This window comes from Arvicanthis niloticus, chromosome 16 (assembly GCF_011762505.2).
Source record: "Arvicanthis niloticus isolate mArvNil1 chromosome 16, mArvNil1.pat.X, whole genome shotgun sequence".
NCBI classification, from domain to species: domain Eukaryota; kingdom Metazoa; phylum Chordata; class Mammalia; order Rodentia; family Muridae; genus Arvicanthis; species Arvicanthis niloticus.
Genome location: NC_047673.1, coordinates 337782 through 358754, shown reverse-complemented (window position 1 = coordinate 358754; position 20973 = coordinate 337782). Strand labels below are relative to the sequence as shown.

Here is a 20973-nt window from a genome sequence, read left to right as displayed (position 1 = left end):
TTTTTCAAGCCCTAGAAGTCTGTGAAACACATATGTTTTGTGAACACCATTGTTCATATAAGGAAGAATGACCACTTGAGAGCTATTGTAAGAAAGCTGAAAATCTTCAGTTTGTTGTCAACTTGTAATGTAGTTTGGCACAGGGTTACTGATTTTGTTTTTAATATAATTTTCAAAGCTCTAGTCTCCCTACTTAAAGTGGGAGGAGGGTATAATATACTTTCCTACACTTCAACCCTTAGAATGTTTATACAATTCAGAGTTTAACTAAAATTATTTCCAGCAAACTTTCCTGGTATTAAACATTAACATGGCTATTTCTGTGTGGCATAGTTCATTATCATGCCAATAAATGATTAATTATAACTTTATGTCTTGGCCAGTAGTTTTTCTGGACTTTTTATGATTCACTACTTGTGCTATGTTGTAATGCAGCCTCTCGAAACTGACATACTAGCATTTATTGTTTTTTTTATTGCTTCTCTAACGTGGCTTTTGAAAGAGACACCAAGTACCACATGTTTAGAAAGGGTTTAAAAGTTTGGTGTGTTGAAAGTAAGCATTACTCAGCTGGCAGTAGAGACCAAACCAGGACACTGGTGCTTCTGTGGACTTGGCCATTTGCACAGCACAAGCAGTGATGGATAACTCCTCCGTCTGTTCCCCAAATGCAACTATCTGCGAAGGTGATTCCTGCCTGGTACCTGAGAACAACTTCAATGCAGTTCTCAGTACAGTGATGAGCACTGTGCTCACCATCCTCCTAGCCATGGTGATGTTTTCTATGGGGTGCAATGTGGACATCCACAAGTTCCTAGGACACATAAAGCGGCCATGGGGCATCTTCGTGGGCTTCCTCTGTCAGTTTGGAATCATGCCTCTCACAGGCTTTATCCTGTCTGTGGCCTCTGGCATCCTTCCTGTACAGGCTGTGGTGGTGCTAATTATGGGTTGCTGCCCTGGAGGAACTGGCTCCAATATCCTAGCCTATTGGATAGATGGCGACATGGACCTCAGGTAAGATATAAGAATCTTGTAACTGCTGCAAACAGCTGCGGTTAAGCTTAGAAAAATCTGTATCTTTTTCAATATCCATTTGATCTGCTGCACTGACTAAATGTCTAAGGAGTTAAATGGGAAGAGTAAGTGCATCCATGTGCCTTTTGAGACAGCTGCTTTGCTGTTAGAATTGGAGACTTTTATTTTGTGCCTGTGTATTTTTTGTAGTTTTCATCCTAAGTCAAACAGTAATTTTGATTTTAATTTTGTATTTTTAATATTTTTAGTTAGCACACAAAGTAGAAGGCTTCTGTATGACATTTGTATGTGTTTATATCATTGTGCTTTGCTCCTAATCACCCCTCATTACCATCGAGTTCCCCTCTCTCCCTCCTGCTGGTCCACTCCCTGTCCTGCTTTCATGCCACATACATTCCATTATCTTCTCTATTTTCTCCCTGCTCTGCCCTGATAGCTTCTTCTCTATCAAGTCCTGTGTGCATATATGGCTATGCATATATTTAAATTGAGATCAGCCTCTGAGAGAAAGACTTAGTATTTGTCTTTCTTAGTCTGTATTACTTGCACTTAGTCTGTATGCTAGCACTTTGAATTTTAACTCAGTCTCATCTGAGCAAGTGGGTCCCCACTGAGTATCCTCCAGGCTGGCCCAGAGCAAGTCTCTGTAAGGCTAGGTGCATCCTCTCCCACTGAGACCAGACAAGGCAGTCAGCTAGAAAAACTGATCCCACATACAGACAACAGTTTTGGGGGACAGGTCCTCTTCCAGTGTTTGGGACCCACATGAAGACCAAACTGCATATTTGCTACGTATGTGCATGGAGGCCTAGGTCCAACTGTGTATGTTCTTTGGTTGGTGGTTCAGTCTCTGTGACCCCCCCCATGGGTCCCAGTCAGTTTATTCTGTAGGTATTCTTATGGTTTCCTTGACCCATCCGGCTCCCTCAATTCTATCCCTTACTCTTCCACTCTTCTGTGAGACTCTCTGAGTTCTGCCTGATATTTGGCTATTGGTCTCTAAATCTGTTTCCAGCTACTGCTCATTAAATGCTGGACAACCTGCCATCAGTTCTGTTAGTCCCTAGGTGCCTGGTGAGCAGCTGGGAACTAGTTACCAACCCCCAATTGGTGCTATTTTTCTGATGCCTTAGAAAAAGAAAGAACATGTATTACTCATTTTTGTATAAGGACATAGAATTACTGCCTAGCAGCAGATATTACTATCCTTAAAGAAAAGACCTGTGAAAGAACACAGAATAGTAAGTGTTATTGACGTTTAGTTAAGCTGTGAACCACGATATAGTAATCAGGACTTCTTAGGCTTCTACACCATTGACATGCACTTGCACAGAGAATGAGAGTTCCAGGAACTCATAACTACCAGACTTCAGGAAATGACCCTGAAGCTTTGACCTACACTAAACAGCTTCTTAATATTTGTAAGTTTTAAACAATATAGCCTTGTACAACCTGTACCTGAACATAATACCATACATTATGGCTGAGCATAAAATCATTTGAATATAGTACCATATTAATTCCCCTACATCACTTATGCTGAGGTAAAATTACTCTGTAGTATAGTAGTATCACCATGCTCTACACAAAGATTATAATGGACCTCTGACATTGGGAAGTGGTCGTGTTATAATGCAAGTTAACATTATTGGTTAGAGAGATGTCTTAGAGGATAAAAATACTGTTTTGCATATGGCCTAGTTTTCATTCCCAGAAACCATATGAGGTGGATCAAAACTGGAACTCCAGCTCCAGGGCATAGAATGGCCTCTTTTTGTCTCTGTGGGTATCCATATACACATAAGTATATATTCTCATACACAAATACATGTGCAAACATAAACACAGAAAGAAAGAAAAAGAAATGGAGGAAGGAAGAAAAAGAAAGGAAGGGAAGAAAGCAAGAAGGAATGGAGGAAAGAAAGAAGAAAGAAAGAAAGAAAGAGAGAGAGAGAGAGAGAGAGAGAGAGAAAGAAAGAAAGAAAGAGAGAAGAAAGGGAGGAAGGAAAAAAGAGGAAGAAAGAAAGAAGAAAAGAAAAAATGTTTTTAAAAGATTATATTATAAATTTCATGTTAGGAAAACATGTTTAAACATTTCTTTAAAGAAAGTACAGTATCAGCTACTAGGTAACAGCCCTCTAAAACTTAATTCTTCTGGAGTGAGTATTGAACAACTTAAGTCTCAAAATAATTTCTATAGATGCAGCATTATCTACTGTTTATATTTCTAAGTCTGTATTCTTAGAACAGTATCTGCTCCATCTCCACTTGAAATTTATTTTTACTAGCTACTGTTCTTTAGACACTGTGACTCTTAAATATAAGGCTAAGTTCTTAAAGAACATTGGTGTATTTAACTCTCCAAAGAATCTTAGGGTCCTCTGCATTGACACATGAAAAAAAATAAGGTTTATAACCTTTGACAACATCATCAGGTTGGTGACTGTCAGTGTCAAATTTGGGTTCCAGACAGACAATATCTACTGTACTCCTCTTAGTTCTTGACCTCTGGTCATATTGTATCTATCACCTGCCTAGTCTGCAGAGTCAAACACACTTCTGCTGATGTTTCAGAGGTGGAGTTTTGCTTTTGATGTAATTGCAGTCTTTATATATCCTTATCGTTGATTACACTCAATTCCTCAGCACACACCTGATTCCTACTTATGAACTTCTTTCCCCCAAATACATAAAAATTTTCCCTAACAGTTAATAGATAAACCTGAGAATAATTAAAGCCAAATTATATTTTAATTTTCAAATTCATTTGATTTTTAGCATTCCAATGTGATCTCTCAGAATTATTTATATTTCCTACACCTATGCCCTTTATAAAACTTAAATTTTTCTCATAAACTATATTTTTGTTCTATGAAGTTATTGTTCTCCCTACTGTTTATGAAAATTCTCTGTGGACCATTTCAACATAATTTTTGTTTGTTCTTGTTATTAGTTCAGATAACATAAACGTCTACCCTCCTTTCATTTATTCTTCAACATCTTATTTACAAGAGTTCTACTACATCTAAACACTTCATTTTCCAACTTCCATAATTTCTCTTCCATAAAGTTTCACTAAGAATTTTCTCACATAAAACTCAATACCACAATATAATTTCTTAAGTTAAAAAATAATTCTCATTCAAAGTTTTATGAAACAAAAGAGAATAATTCTGACTTCTTTCTAGTATCTGTTCTTGTAGTTTGCCCTTCTCTTCACTATTACCTGGTAAGGAGTCCTGTTACCCTGAATTCCCTTCTCTCTATGAGGATGTACTAGATGTCCAGGGAGTTTTCTTGTGGAGTAGGTTAAAACAAAGAATGCCAGAACAATGAAAGAAGAAAACAGGTGGAACAGATTTACAAATTCTAGTATGTTAATTACAAACAGAATGAAAAGCTGTTAATAATGAATGTATAATTTTATTTGTCTGTATTTAGTTCATCTCTGACAAAAAAAATCAAACTTATAAGAAACCCTTTTATTTCATTTTAGTTGGTATGTAAAACAACACATTTCATTATTGTGCTTTCATTAAGATTCACTTCCCAATATCTTCCCCCACAGTTTTACTCTTGTGCTTAGTGCTCTTCTGCTTTCAGGTTGTTATATATCATAGTGTGACTTTTTTCAGAGGAGATTTGAATAAACAACTACTTACCACAGATAGGACACCAACAACAGAAGCAGAGATGCTTTCATGAAAATCTAGCTAAAGAAACCTATAAGTTTAACTGAGACTACTTATAGGAGCATGAGTATAATGTTACTTACAGGAGCATGGACTAACTACCCTACTAAAGAAAATGTCTCCCATCATCAAACAACCATTGGCTGTATAAATCTTTGGGAGGTACACTGCTTTGTGAGAACATATACCCCAGGCATGATAAAAAGCTAATAGGACCAACCTTATATATATTTTCTTCTGGAAAATTCAAGAGATAATTGGTTACATCATGTCTAACATAGATGATATAGAGATGATATAGATAGATAGATAGATAGATAGATAGATAGATAGATAGATGATAGATAGATAGATAGATAGATAGATAGATAGATAGATAGATATAGAGAGATGATAGACAGACCTACAAACAGGGACTGAGACACAGGCAGGCAGGCAGACAGACAGACAGACAGACATGGTTTTATATGTGAGCAAAAACATATGATATTAGTCTCCCTGCCTTCAGAAAGTGTTTTAAGTGAGTCTTTTTATATTGGTTTACTTTCAAGGTATTTTAACTCTATTAACACAAACATTTTAATTGGAATCTTTTATACCTATTTTAATTTCATTCATTTAAAAAGATTTTTAAAGAAGTTAAGACCCCTGATAGACTTTGTTTCTAATTTTTTCCAAATTATTCAAATTTATTAACAGATGAATTGCGATAAAACCATTTATCTTCATCTACTTTTCTTACCATGTCATAGTTTTTTGTTTTGGAGGAGACATATACTTTAAACACAACTGACTTTTCTCTTAATATTGTTCTAGAAACCAAACTCCACCAAATGGTTGTTTAATTTTTTGTAGTCTGTGAGGTAACAGTGACAAAGAAAAGCCCAGTACATTGCCCAGACCCACAAACTAAGGGATATCACATTCTTCCAATCCAGTGTGTGCCTTCAGAGCATAGGTATTAAGCCCCTCTAATTTACAAGCAGAAAATGGACCCTTGTGTCCAGAAAATTTTGAAGAAGTCCAGGAAGACCCAGTGCTCAAAATCTCTCTTACATTGTCTGCCATAGTGCTGAAAATTGCTTAATTTAATTTAAGAGATTTTTTTACAGATCAAATGCTAAAATCTACCTACTTAGTCAGGCACCCATAGTAAACAAAGTGTTTTCTGTTCTTTGATTGTCTATTCAAGCAGTGATATTACATTAACTTTATCAGGAAAGATGTGAACAAACACCTAGTTACCCTGATAAGAGACAAGGAAAAGGATTTCACCAAAATCCACTTGTGAACAAGTGAGTTTATTGAACTAACTTACAAAGCACGGGGAAGAAGTTACTGCTAGAAGTGTAACCCCAAACATGCATCACCACAAAGTTCACCCCATTATGGTCAGAGTTCCACCTGCAATCAACCTTCTGCTTCCTGTGCACTGCAGCAGCTCCCAGTATCACTAGGATATGGGGATGGGGCAAAAGGAAATGAGTTTGAGACTGGAATTCTGGATGGGGTCCTATGACTCTCTCCACATCCTTTCTGTAGGAAAATAATCACCACTTCCATTATCATTATCATAGGCTAGTTAGCATCATACTCTTCTGCTTATTTCATTGTCATTGCTGCTAAATCAATGTAATTTCTATTCCAAGACAACCTGGTATGATAAGTTATGCCTAAATGAAAAAAATCATATACAACAGATCACGAGCCCAGATATCGGATACCTTCTTCAATAATTATCTTTAAGCGTCATTGACTACCCTCTATCTTTCAGAACAAATACTGAGTGAAGGATGGTACAGACTACAAGAGACAATGCCAAGTACCAGTGACCCTGCCCAAAATCAGGCACTTTAGAAATATATAACCAATGTTTATTTCTATCATACAGAATGATGTGCTAGTTGAGTCTGATTCTCACAGAATTTAAAAATGAAAAAGCATCTCCCCTAGAAAACACAGGTAGACACCTCAAGCTGTTTGTTTCATTTCAGTGTTAGCATGACCACTTGCTCCACACTGCTTGCCCTTGGAATGATGCCCCTTTGCCTCTTCATCTATACCAAGATGTGGGTTGACTCAGGAACGATTGTGATTCCCTATGATAGCATTGGTAAGTAATTCCTCTGCAGTATACTTCCTGTTGCTCTCAAGTTATCTGCTTAGTCGCTGATAAGATCTCAGATCAGGCTCCATGCTCACATGTAAGCATCATTTCCCTTTGAACTAGGGGTGGATATTTTCCCACATATAATTTCTTTATGAATTTACCCTGGAGTTTGTAAGAGTATTGATAGAATGTGAATTCCAAAACTTGACTCCACGAAGAAAAACTAAATTTGTCTCAGTTCAAATTAACATAGAAAAGAAACACCTTTAGAAACGCAGCTTTTACCTAGCCACCTGCCCTGGGGAGGCTTAGGCTGCTGGCAGATAGGAGCCACCATTTTTCCTGTGGTGATTTTATGGAAAAGTGTCCTTATTCAAGTTAAAGAAACACACACACACACACACACACACACACACAAAACCAAAACAAGACTTCAGAATAGTAAGTAGTAGTGAGTGGCAAAATTGACAGTTCTGAATAAAATGTATTGCTCTCTATCCTCAAATGTGAGCCATAACTTGATACAAAAGTCAATTTAATAGTACTCTCTTATTTTCTTTTTTAGCTTAGTTTTTAAATTTTTTTAAAATTTTATTTGACCTTTTTATTGGATATTTTATTTATTTACATTCCAAATGTTATCCCTTTTACTGGTCCGCTTCTGAAATTCCCTATTCCATCCTCCGTGCACTCTGCTTCTATGAGGGTGTTCCCTCGACCACCAACCAACTCCCCACTCTCCACTCCCCACCCTGGCAGTCCCCTACACTGAAGCATCGAGCCTTCACAGGACCAAGGGCCTATTCTCCCAATCATGCCCGACAAGGCCATCCTCTGCTACATATGCAGCTGGAGCCATGGGTACTCTTTTGATGTGGTTCAGTCCCTGGGAGTTCTGGGAGGGTCTGGTTGGTTGATATTATTGTTCTTTCTATGGGGTTGCAAACCCCTTCAACTCCTTCAGTCCTTTATCTAACTCCTCCATTGGGGACCCTATACTCAGTCCAATGGTTGACTGTGAGCATTTACTTCTATATTTGTCAGGCTCTGGCAAATCCTCTCAGGAGACAGCTATATCAGGCTCCTCCTGTCAGCAAGCACTTCTTATATTTTTGGTTGTGAGCCTACCCTTTAAGGGCTGAGCCATTTATCCAGCCCAACAAGCACTTCTTAACATCCACAATAGTGTCTGGGTTTGGTGACTTTATATGGGATGGATCCCCAGGTGGGGCAGTCTCTGGATGGCCTTTCCTTCAGTCTCTGCTCCACATCTTTTTTCCTTTTTTACACTCTAGATTTTATGTCCCTCCTGGTCCACCCTCTGACTGTTCCACATCCCATACCTCCTCTCCCACCCCTGCATCCATGAGAATGTCCCCACCCCCAATCCCCCACACCACCAGACCTCTCTATTCCCTGAGGCCCCAAGTCTCTTGAGGGTTAGGTGCATCTTCTCTGACTGAACCCAGACCCGGCAGTCCTCTGCTATATGTGTGTGGGGGGCCTCATTATCAGCTGGTGTATGCTTCCTGGCTGGTGATCCAGTGTTTGAGAGATCTCGGGGGTCCAGGTTAATTGAGAATGCTGTTTTTCCTACAAGGTCACCCTCCTCCCCAGCTTTTTCCAGCTTTTTCCAGCTTTTCCCTAATTCAATCACAGGGGTCAGCAGCTTCTGTCTATTGCTTGAGTATAAATATCTTCATCTGACTCTTTCACCTGCTTGTTGGGTCTTTCAGAGGATAGTCATGATAGTTCCCTTTTTGTGAGCACTTCAGAGCCTCATTAATAGTGTCAGGCCTTGGGGCCTACCCTTGAATTGGATCCCACTTTGGGCCTATTGCTGGACCTCCTTTTCCTCAGGCTCTTCTCCATTTTTGTCCCTGCAGTTCTTAGAGATAGGACCAAAAAAATCAATTTGATGGTATTCTCCTATTTTCATATCTCAGAAGTCAAATTTGCTAGTTATAACTCTGCCCCTACTCGTTTCAACTCCTACATGCCTTCCCATTTTGAAGAAGCTTCTTTTCTGTTTTGGGAAGGAAAGAAATGATAAATAATGAAGTAGTTGGTATGACATGGAGATAGGGTCAGTGACAGGCTGAAAGAACTACCAGCATGTGCAAAGCTCTCAGAAATACCCTAACAGAAATGAGTTACAGATGACTAGTACAGATGAGAAATGATGACTAATACCAGTCATCTGGTACAATTCATGACAGTTTCTTTTAAGCTGACTTCGCAAAGAATTCTTCCCTAAGCTGTCTCAGAAAAGTTTACTATTAACAGAAAGAAGCACACATTCAAGGTCAAACAAAAACTCTCGAAGATATTTAGAAAAGAAGTTCCTGTAGGAGTAGGAAGGTGGTCTAAAAGTCTCTTGCATTTCAAAGAAAGATTATTTCAACAATTAAATATGGTTTATCCTGGAGACAAGTGAGAATAAATTTTGTGAGGACTGACTGTGAGGTAGACATCTGTAGTTTAGTTTTTCAGAGTTTCTGCTCTCTCACCCCTATTATGTATATTAAATTGTAGATTCTCCTGGATTTCAATGGGGGAATTTTGTATGTATAAGATTCTCCTATTATTCCCTGAGGAACTCCCACGTAACAGTAGAATCTCCTTCAAACAGGGTTTAGAGTGACACCCAAGCCCAAGTGTGTATGCTGCTTGCATCTCAAACTCTTCCCTTATTGAAAACCTTTCCTAGAGTTAAATAATCTCATCTGTTTAAACACTAAACTGAACTGTAGGCATCTAAAAACTGATTAAACAATTCTGATTGAACATCATTCAGTGCTAAAACAACTAATTTAAGTCTTAAAATATTCTTTTTTTTTTGAGGGGGGGTATTCAGTCCCTTCTGGAAAATGTCCCACAGGAACATTAACAAACCTGAACTACTGTGTAGATGACTTATAGACAAATAAACTTTGAGTTGGATTTTGTTTTCTTTGTTTTGTAACAAATTATCACAATGTAGCTCTCTGGCTGTCCTGGAACTTGTTATGTAGACCAGGCTGTCCTCAAACTCACAGAGATCTGCCTCCCTCTGCCTCCTGAATTCTGTGACTCAGGGTGTATGTCATGGTGACCAACAAGTCAAATAAATTTTGAAATGAAAAAAAATAAGAAATGGATTTCAAATACATGGGGAATAACCTCATAAAAGGTCAAAAGAAAGAAAGAATAAAAAAACAGAAGATATTTTTAAAAACATAAAAATGGAGTCTTGAACACCAAAATTATTTGTTCACAACATCTTCCTAGGCTGTTCTCCAAAATGACCTTTTTCTTGTTTGTTTTTAATCTTTTAATGTGTATAAAAATGAGCTGGCAGCCTCATGAGATATTGTCATCAATCACTTATAAATGAAGTTGTTGAGGCTTGGGGTAATAATTTAATTTGCCAAAGATTATTGGGGAGCTGGGAAAAGATACGGCAAGCTCTCCAGCTTACTCTGCAGGCACTATGCTTCTGACAGCTTCCATTGCTCAGTGTTCCTCTCCCATTCTAAAAGTGCTGCTGAATCTTGAAGATGCTAGTGTGGCTGAAAATTAGTTCCTGTGGAGCTGGAGCCACTGAAGCTGCTCTGTGTCAGACACTGGGTGTCTGATGTCAACATTACTATACACATCACCACAGCACAGTGATGCAGGCATCATTCCATTTGTCGTTTTGTAGAGAAATCTAAAGAAGCTACTGCTTTCAGTCCACATTATCTTCTCATCCTTCTTCTTCTCCTTGCCTTTTGTCCTATTCCCATTGTGTAGTCTTTTTTTTGTTTTTGTTTTTGTTTTTCGAGACAAGGTTTCTCTGTATAGCCTTGGCTGTCCTGGAACTTACTCTGTAGACCAGGCTGGCCTCGAACTCAGAAATCCACCTGCCTCTGCCTCCCAAGTGCTGGGATTAAATGTGTGTGCCACCACTGCCCGGCCCCATTGTGTAGTCTTAAAAAAAGATCACATGATGGCTTTGATATGTGTAAACATCTCCTTTTTGATATGTACAGACAGGCATCTTACACAGAGAGTAAATACACAAGTCAGTAAATCAAGAAATCCGGAGAGGAGAAAGCTAGCTCCCCAGTTTCTGGAGAATAAGCACAACAGCACTTTTCCTCTATAGGAAGGGGCCATACTGCTGGGTGTGAAAAGAAACCAAAATGGTCTTTAAAGTAACTGAAAACTTGATTGGCATTACCTGGCCCAGAGAGTAAATGCTTCTGCCAGGAGTATTCCAAAGTCCTCTTCATGCTGCCCTGTCATCAGACACTCCTCCAAAATGGGAGGATTCTAGGCCAAAGGAGTCAACCATTTATATCAAGATAATTTTAATTCTAAGCCTAGAAACTTAATAAAATTTATACTGTGGTCTAGATATCCAAGAAATAAAATCTTTTCAAAATGGTGGATGCAGGAATAACCAAAGGAACTTTGTAGAAGACCTGACCCCTCTAACACCTTTTGCCATAAGTCTTCCTGTACCCTTTCTCCTGAGTAGGAGTAGTTCTTATCTATCTTATTGTCCCTTGTTTCTTTCTTTTTTTATTTTCTATCTTTCTCTTAGTTATTATTTTAATTCTGAGTAATTTGCAAGCAACAGTAATTGTTGATACATTGATAGGAGATCTAAGATGCTATAAAAATTATGTTTTTAGATTCATTTTACCTTAATATTTATAGGCTTTCAATCTATAGTCTGTGGGCCAGACCTGGGTCAAACTATCCAATGCTTAGCAGACATCTATTCTCAAAATTTTACCATTTGTTTTCACTTTCTCATACTTGTTTAAAAGAGAATTTGAAAAAGAAACTGCCCATGAGAAGTTGGAAGTCTCCAGTGGTCTGTTAAACAAAGGGACTATAGGGTAAACAAGTGTTAAATAATATAGAGACACAAATCGTATGTCACAGGGAAGGCAGTAAATCTCCCAGGGTGAAGCTGAAGTATAACTCTTTTATCTGGTTGGGTGAATACTGAGCTGCAAAAAATTATAATTACATGAGAGGTTGCCAGATATATCATCTCACAAAAAACTTAAGGTATGGTTTTTCATCTTATTCTCTCACAACTGTGTCATAAATTTGAATAACTGAAATGAATTTTAACTAGAGTTTGTTAGCCTTCAAAATTCTTATGGCTAGTTAGTAGTGTTTTTTATATTTTCTTTCATTCTAAAACTTATAAAGCTTTATTTCTAACACCATGAAGTAACAGGCTACTGTAAATCTACCTATATTTTAAGAACATTTAATATAATCTACCTATATTTTAAGAACATTCATAAACACATATATACACAAAGTATGGGAAGGTACATTTTCTAACTATATTGTCAGAAAAAAAAAGATCTAATAGACTAAAGCATCAAAAATTTTGACAAATAGAATGAAAGTAGATTGTTAATATAAGGAAATAATCATCCCTAGATTTAGATTTATATCATGATTTTTCTACCTATAATTAACTAAAATGGAGAGAGAGGTGTATAGATATATGCGGATATGTAAATTTGTGTGTGAGTGTGTGCATACATGTGAGTGCATTTGTGTGCACAAATTCTAAGTTCTGTTTTCAGTATTCAAGATGTCAGAAACACTGCTAAGCTTTTTCTAAGCTATTTACATTTTCTTTTCCACGTGTTAATGTTGTTTTCATCTTTGTTAGGCATTTCTCTAGTCGCCCTTGTTATTCCTGTTTCCATTGGAATGTTTGTAAATCACAAATGGCCCCAAAAAGCGAAGATTATACTTAAAGTAAGTATCCCATACATGGAGCAGACTGTACAGTTCAGTGCTCTGCAGTTACAACTGGAATGATAATGTCTTTCTATCTCCCCAGCTTTGCTATTCTCACACTACCTTCTGGAAGACTTGACATTGTCAGTCATAAAGTCTTTCCTTAGAGAATACTCCTTTTGAATATTCCTATCTGAGGAACAGATTTCTATCCAGCCTTTAAGCCACAAATTCAAGTGTAACCCTTTAGTTTTAATCTATTCTCAAATGATCTTTCTGTTGTATAGGCCAAGTTTATGCTATAAAATACATCTAGGCAGCTTTTTTGAGAAGGTATAGCATATGTTTCTCTTACCTAGAATATCATAGAACTCACTGCTCAAAAACTGTTAGATACTAGTTTGTGGGATGTGGAGGGATAAGGTAGTTGACATTTCTTGTTTTATAGAAAAAAACAAAGTTCTCATTTTCAGATGTTTTTAAGTTTAATTTTTAAGAGAGAGAGAGAGAGAGAGAAAGGGAGGGGGAGGGGAGGGGTGGGGGAGGGGGAGAGGGAGGGGAAGGAGGAGGAAGAGGAGGAGGAGGAGGAGGAGGAGGAGGAGGAGGAGGAGGAGAAGGAGAAGGAGAAGGAGAAGGAGAAGGAGAAGGAGAAGGAGAAGGAGAAGGAGAAAGAAGGAGAAGGAGAAGGAGAAGGAGAAGGAGAAGGAGAAGGAGAAGGAGAAGGAGAAGGAGAAGGAGAAGGAGAAGGAGAAGGAGAAGGAGAAGGAGAAGGAGAAGGAGAAGCAGAAGGAGAAGGAGAAGGAGAAGGAGAAGGAGAAGGAGAAGGAGAAGGAGAAGGAGAAGAAGAAGAAGAAGAAGAAGAAGAAGAAGAAGAAGAAGAAGAAGAAGAAGAAGAAGAAGAAGAAGAAGAAGAAGAAAATACAGATGGCCCAGCCATTACAAGTCTGTACTCCTCTTGCAAATCACCCACATCAGGCTGCTCAAATCCACCAGTAACTTTAGCTTTAGGGGCTCCAAGGCCCTCCATTGACATATACATAGCAAAATTATGTACACATTGACATACACATAGCAAAATTGAGACGTTTTAAAAGGAAAAACAAAAGGAATAGCTTATTTTTAATCTTATTGGACTTTTATGAAAATTTTTATCTATTTCTCATGGTGATAAAAACATAAAATGTGACTGAAGAAGGATCGTATCCTCAATAACAAGTAAAAATAAGTCAAAATTGAAAAGGGTTCATGGCTTACTAAAGGACATATAATAGAAAGAAGTATGACTGGAAAAAAAGATAGATCTTCTGGGCTCTTGCTAGGATATATTTTCTTTCTTTTATACAGGAGTACAGGATGTTTTAAAATTTCAGAAATCTTCCTAGAGCCAATTAAGCATGAATATATTGTCCTGTTCTTTTCTGAGTCTCTAAAACACAGAAGAAGCTCTTCTTTTCCTATGAAGCTGAAGGGACATAGAAAGCTCTATCTTCATTTTACCAAAAGAACAGACTGGCCAATCTTCATCTCTAACAAACATCTCTGCACTCGCTTTGAAACAAGTATATTCACTTAATGCCTTTTCTTCCAGATTGGATCCATCGCAGGTGCAATTCTCATTGTGCTCATAGCTGTGGTTGGAGGAATACTGTACCAAAGTGCCTGGATCATTGAACCCAAACTGTGGATTATAGGAACGATATTTCCTATAGCTGGCTACAGCCTGGGTTTCTTCCTGGCTAGACTAGCTGGTCAACCCTGGTACAGGTATGAGGTTTAGATAAATGAGATTGAACATTTTAGTTTATAACAGCTGTTGCAATAGTTTTCTCTGGTGCCATTACAAAACAACAATAGGGCATAGAGAAATAGCCAGCAATTAAGAGGACAGGCTGCTTTTTTAGAAGATTCAAATTTGCATCTCAGCACCTTCATGGCTGCTCATGATCATCTGTAATTCCAGTTCTAGGATATTCAACACTATTTTCTGACCTGCACAGACACCAAGCATACATGTGGTACATAAGCATATATGCAGACAAAATATCCATTCATATAAAATATTTAATTAAAAAATAAGAAAAACTACCCCATGGTGAATCATTTTGGCAACAAAAAGGCACATTCTTATTGTTTCACAAGTCATAAATCATTAAGGCAGCATGAAGCTGATTTCTGAGGTCTGTGGAGGAGGATTTATTGGAAGTCTCTCACTTCCAATAAACAGGGTTTAATACCTATCTTCTCCTTATGTCTTATCATGTTTTATTACTTCTATGCATGCATTATGAGTTCAAATTACCCCCTTTTTATAAGTACATGAGCCACATTAAATTACAGGCCACCCTAATAACTTCATCTTAACTAATTATATCTACAGTAACCCTGTTTCCACATAAGGTCACATTTTTAGATACCAAGGGTTAGATATAAGTTGGCAATATTTGAATTTGGGTGAAAGACATACTCAACCCATAGGAGATGAAACTCTTGGTGCCAAGTTCAAAGCCCTTTACATTCAATCACTGATTACATCATTTTAAAAAGCATAATTTGTTCAAAAATTATACAAATCTTCAAAAAGTACTGGCTGCTTTTGTTCTCAACTCCCTGATATTCTTCTTCATTAGTCCCTGTCCCATGAAGTAAAGCTTTTTTCTTTGCTGCATACTTTGGTTTAATAAAAAGAGTATGTTTCATTCAAATAATCAATTTAGTCCTGTGATATATATACAGGTTCCTCTAACAATCTCCAAATAGGCTCACCCCCTAAAGGTGACAAACACTAAAGTAATCTTGTCATTTATCTAAAAACATTTATTTCCAAATGCTTTACCTAAGTTGACAGATATACAGGAAATCAGGCAAAGCAAAAACAAGCAGGAATATGCAGTTGAGAAAGAGTTGAGCATACTTGAACAGTGTTGGGCACAAGTGTTGGGCTTGAGCCAGGCAGACTCAGGAGGAGCCTGCCTCTCACTCATTAAAGAAGTTTGGGCTACACATATACTTTATCTTAGTTCTATTTATTGAAGATTAAGAACATTAATTTTTATCTTGCAGATTTTTAATCAAGACTGAATTGGAACAAAATTTATTTTAAAATAAATGTCTATGAGAAATACCATAGTTCAATAGTTTCTGAGCCCTGATCTTTCTCATATACTTTTACTAAGGAAATAATTTGAAAGGAGTAAAATGAACCTTCTTTGCAACCTATGAAATGTTGTTATACATGAATCTGTCTCTCATGTTATAAACATATTGGAAAGGGTGAAAAGGATCAGTAGTTAAGAGCATATACTGCTCTTCCAAAGAAGCCGAGTTTTCATCCTAGCATCACAACCACCTGTAACTCCAGTTTCAGGAGCACCCAATGTCTCTGGTCACTATGTGCACCTGCACACACATGAATATACCCACATGCATGCACAACATTAAAGTTAAAATTATGTGTGTGTATAATAGTTTCTATATATTAATGTACTTACTCAGTGTAAAGTTATATGTTAAAATGTATACACCAAATATGTATGTTAAAAGCAGAGATAAAATTTAGGTATGTGCTTGTAATCTCAACAACAGGGAAACTAAAGAATGAGGATTGCCACAAGTTAGAAGAACCTAACTTGGTGAAACCTATCTTGAAAGGAAGGAAGGAAGGAAGGAAGGAAGGAAGGAAGGAAGGAAGGAAGGAAGGAAGGAAGGAAGGGAGAGAGAGAGAGAGAGAGAGAGAGAGAGAGAGAGAGAGAGAGAGAGAGATAGAAAGAAAAAATGAGAGAGAAAGAAAGAAATAGAAAAAGCAGAAAATAGGAAAAAAAGAAAAGTAGAGAGAGAAGGAGGAGGAGCAAAGGGGTAAAGAGAAGAAAGAAATTAAGGTAGGGAAAGAGGAAAGAAAAGAAGGGCTGAAGGAAGGAGCAGAGGGAGGGAGGGGGAGAGAGGAAGGAAGGAAAGACAAAAATTACAGTTTGTGTGCATGTTTTTATCATACCTTCTCTTTGTGTTATATCATAGTAAGACAAATAACAGATAAGGCATATACATCTTACTCCCAGGTGCCGAACAGTTGCCTTGGAAACTGGAATGCAGAACACTCAGCTGTGTTCCACCATTGTACAGCTCTCCTTCTCACCTGAGGATCTCAACCTTGTGTTCACCTTCCCACTCATCTACACTGTTTTCCAGCTCGTCTTTGCAGCAATAATATTAGGAAGTAAGGAATAATGCTAATCAAATTCTACAATGATGTTCTTTTTTGATAAGTCCTGGGTTTGATAAAAACAGACTTAAGATTCTCCATTTTTGGCAGTGAATTGTACAAATTGAAAGAAAATGTATTCACTGAAGTCACTTATCATGACTTCATATATGCTAATGAAAAGACTAATGCTTCCAAGGAACCCAGGAAGCATTTGATTTTTTTTTCCTCAAAGCTTTGTCTTGATATGCTTTGTAAATAGGGTATTTATCAGAAAATGGCAAACCATATTTATCATGCAAAATCATAAGTCAGGAGTTTAAGTTCACACATATCAATTTTAAATATCCATATAACTGAAGATGTGTAAGCAAAGATGTACCAAAGACAGATAGCCCAGTTTTTAAATTTTATTCTATAATAGCATAATTTTATCCGCCTTTGGCCCATACCAACTGGCCTTCACCAAACTGAAATTTTCCTTACATTTGACTATCTAAAGCCTGATGTTACTTAATGCTCATTTTTAATGTCCTATTTAAAACAAACTTTCCTTTAATGTTTTGTGACATTTTAATAGTAAATGCAAAGTAGAGGTGCATGATAAAAACACTGTGAAGATTAAGTTGTGAATTGCCCAGGGACAGTTTCAGTTATCGTTGCTTTATTTTTCTCCCCAGCTCTAGTATGTATCCATGTGCTTACAGGTGCCCATTACACTAACATCTCAGTGTTATTTTTCAAACAATATCACATGGATTTATTAGGGGTCTGACTTTGAGGATGCAGATATGTAGATGGCTGACCTTTCTGAACATCCAGCCTAGCCTAACCAGTGAGTTTCAAGCTAGTGGAAAACTTGTCTGCTGGGGGACAGTCCTGCCAGGGGTCAGGTACTGAGGTGGGACACAGGATTGAATGAAAGCCAAAGACTGATGATCTTTGGCTTTGTAACTCTCTCTCTCTCTCTCTCTCTCTCTCTCTCTCTCTCTCTCTCTCTCTCTCTCTCTCTCACTGATCAAGAGGTCAGAAGCCATCTTCTAGCAATATAACTCTTACTCTTCTGGATCCAAGAGCTGATGACTTTTGGCAATTTCACAGAGAAAGAAAAAAAGTCAGACATGCACACAAGCACACACATACACACACTGGTCACAACTAACTACCTGTCTCATCAATTTTACAAGTGTAGATGCATACTTATATACATACATATATACCTACATATAAGTATGTAAATACATACATATAGACAGACAGACACATACATATATACAGTTTGTGGATTGAGCTGAGCCCCAAATGCCACAGATACACATTTTGTGGGTGGATCGGAGCCCTAAAAGCCACACTTTATTTCTTCTCTGTGGCCTTCTTATATCTTCTCAGAAAAATGTTCTTTACAAAATTACCTTATAGATAAAATGTTACACAAAAGCAGAGCTCAAAGCAGTAATTCATTCTACAAGCTCTAAGTTCAAAACAATTTTGCATGGCCTTGCCTTATCATAGTGCATACTTGTGGCTTCATCCTTGGATCTGACCTATAATGAAGGTTTTTCCTTGATCACAAACTTGTTTCAACCCTGCTTATCCTAGTGCAATTAGCCCATGACACATGAAGGTTTACAGACATCTATTTAAAGCTTTATTCTATAGGGCAGTTGGTATTACTTGTATCACTTTAAGAGTTCTATAAAATCATCAGTTCATCTATTATGAAATGAGAGTACATTGTCATGTTGATCTGCAGGAAATCTACCCAATAGGGTGAGCTAATAATGCCCAGGAATTGTTAGGTTATGTTATAACCTAACAAGAAGCAATCTTGTGATGAAGTCTCTGGTGACCTTGCATCTCAGAGCTCACCTATCACAGGACATCCAAAATGGTGGGCCATCTCTAGAAAACTCATTTACATGCCTTAGTCATTTCTAGATGGCTTCTGACACCTGACAAGATGGATAGCTCTTGAGGAGCAACAGCCCTGACTTCTATAAATTACACCCATACACAGAAATGAATCTGAATTCACACATTACCTGAATTCAACATATATACATACAAGTGCACACAGGTTCAAACAGATACAAAGAAAGACAAAACATGTTGAGAAAAACTTGTGCCACAGGCGAAATAAAGTCTGATCAACAACTGGAAGGAATAGATGAAGCCAAAAGACCAGGCATGCTATTCTAATCCAAATCTCTTCCCAGGGAACTATCAAACCAAGGACTTGGACACTATACACAGGTATACAATATATTTAGTTGAAGACTGTTACATTAACTGGAGTGGAATGAACACAAAATAATGTTTTGCTTACTGTTAAGTACTATATACAGCTTAAAGCCATGAAAAGATCATGTTCTTGTACTGAGCAAACATCCTCAGAAGCTATCCACCAAGTCTTTTTGAGTATGGTAATTGCTCCCATACGGGTGATCACAGAACAACAAAAAGAAAGTTGGTTTCTCACAATAACTTCAATCTGTAGAAAATGCAAACTGCTTTCTGAGCTGTACAATGCAATCACTGTTCAAAATAAGTTTTCAAGGTGCTGTTCTGAAATTTACTTGACCACCTCATGTATTGTTTTTTGCAGTTTATGTCATATACAGGAAATGTCATGGAAAAAATGATGCTGAGTTTCTAGAGAAAACAGAAAATGAAGTGGACCCCAGGCCATCATTTCATGAGACAAACAAGGGATTTCAACCAGATGAGAAGTAGACAGTATAGAGGGAAAAAAAAGTTTCCAGAACAACATTCATTAAACTAAAACTAAAATTATTTCTTTTGATGGAATAATCATAAGAAAAATTTAAAAGTTAAATTCAAATTGAAATTATTGTTTTTGTTTAAAGGCACTAGTGATCTATTCTTTAGTGTGACAAAGATCCAAAGATGTGTGTGTGTGTGTGTGTGTGTGTGTGTGTGTGTGTGTGTGTGTGTGTACATGAGTCATTTTTTTGTATCCATAGTCAGATTGGTCAAAAGATATTCCGTGATTCCAAATTCACAGAACCTTAAGCCTCTTTCATAAAAAGGCAAAGTGTTTGTCTCCTATATGATTCATATCAATATTATCTTACTAAAATATTTAACATGATGTAAATGTTGTGTAAATAGTTGTTTCACTGAATTGTTTAGGAAATGATGTTTTTGAAAGTCTATGACATTTTATGTTCAGTAGAGATATCATTGTTTTAGATATTTTTGGCTATAGTCAAGTTAAAATCACCTATGTCAAACTTATCTTTTGGAGGCCAAATGCATGTACATATAATGTATAGATAGATGATATATAGATAGGTAGATGATTGATAGGTAGATGATAGATAGATAGATAGATAGATAGATAGAAGATAGATAGATAATAGGTAGATGATAGGTAGATAGATAGATAGATAGATAGATAGATAGATAGATAGATAGATAGATAACTGATTATCATTAATATATTATCAGAAAACATCTACAGACCTAACTTGATATAGGTCAAATTGGAAACTTGGTCATATGTAAGCTGAACTCAGAGTCAAGCACTTTTGTATGTTAAAATATAGCATACTATTATTGTAAAATGATTATTTAATTCAGTGTTTATGATTGTAAAAAGATTGATGTGAATGAATGTATTCCACTGGCATTTTAATCATGAGTTTGAAATTTGCAACATATTTATTTGTGATTTTGCACTATACTCTGGCAAATATCTGTGTCTGTATTTTAGAAAATATAGCTTTTTCAAATGACATTCCAGAAGTAGAAAGAGAGAAAGCATTACTAATTAATTTAATAACAAGTTAAAATTGGATTAACTCATTAAGCATATTTTATATCCATTCACATACCTCTAGTGTTGACTGATGCTCATTTTATCTTTCAAGAAATAGAGCTCATTCAATACAGTTTGAATTTTACAACTAATTTTTGGAACCCTGGAGAGGTTTACTCAAATATTGCCTGTATGAATCGGGTCCAAATGGGCCAGTATGATAGATATTCAGCTCAAATGAAGTGCCATACCAGCCACCATGAGCAAGGAGGTGTCAGAAGTTACAAAGACTTTATCAGTCTAGAAAATGACATAATACAATGGAGAGACAAAGAAACATAAAGAAAATCACAAATAAAAGAAATATTGTCAAAAACTTAATATGGGAAATCTGATGTGTAACAGGAAGTATCTA

At 37.0% G+C, this 20973-nt stretch overlaps 1 protein-coding gene across 1 annotated transcript; it reads left to right on the top strand.

Annotated features, from left to right (window-relative positions):
* Positions 1–497: 497 nt before the first annotated feature.
* Slc10a2 (solute carrier family 10 member 2) lies at positions 498–20154 on the top strand. The gene is made up of 6 exons (XM_034520829.2): positions 498–1017; positions 6725–6843; positions 12512–12600; positions 14171–14346; positions 16635–16792; positions 19383–20154. The coding sequence occupies exons 1-6, from the start codon at positions 641–643 to the stop codon at positions 19508–19510; spliced, it is 1047 nt and encodes a 348-aa protein (XP_034376720.1). The 5' UTR covers positions 498–640; the 3' UTR covers positions 19511–20154.
* Positions 20155–20973: the final 819 nt, after the last annotated feature.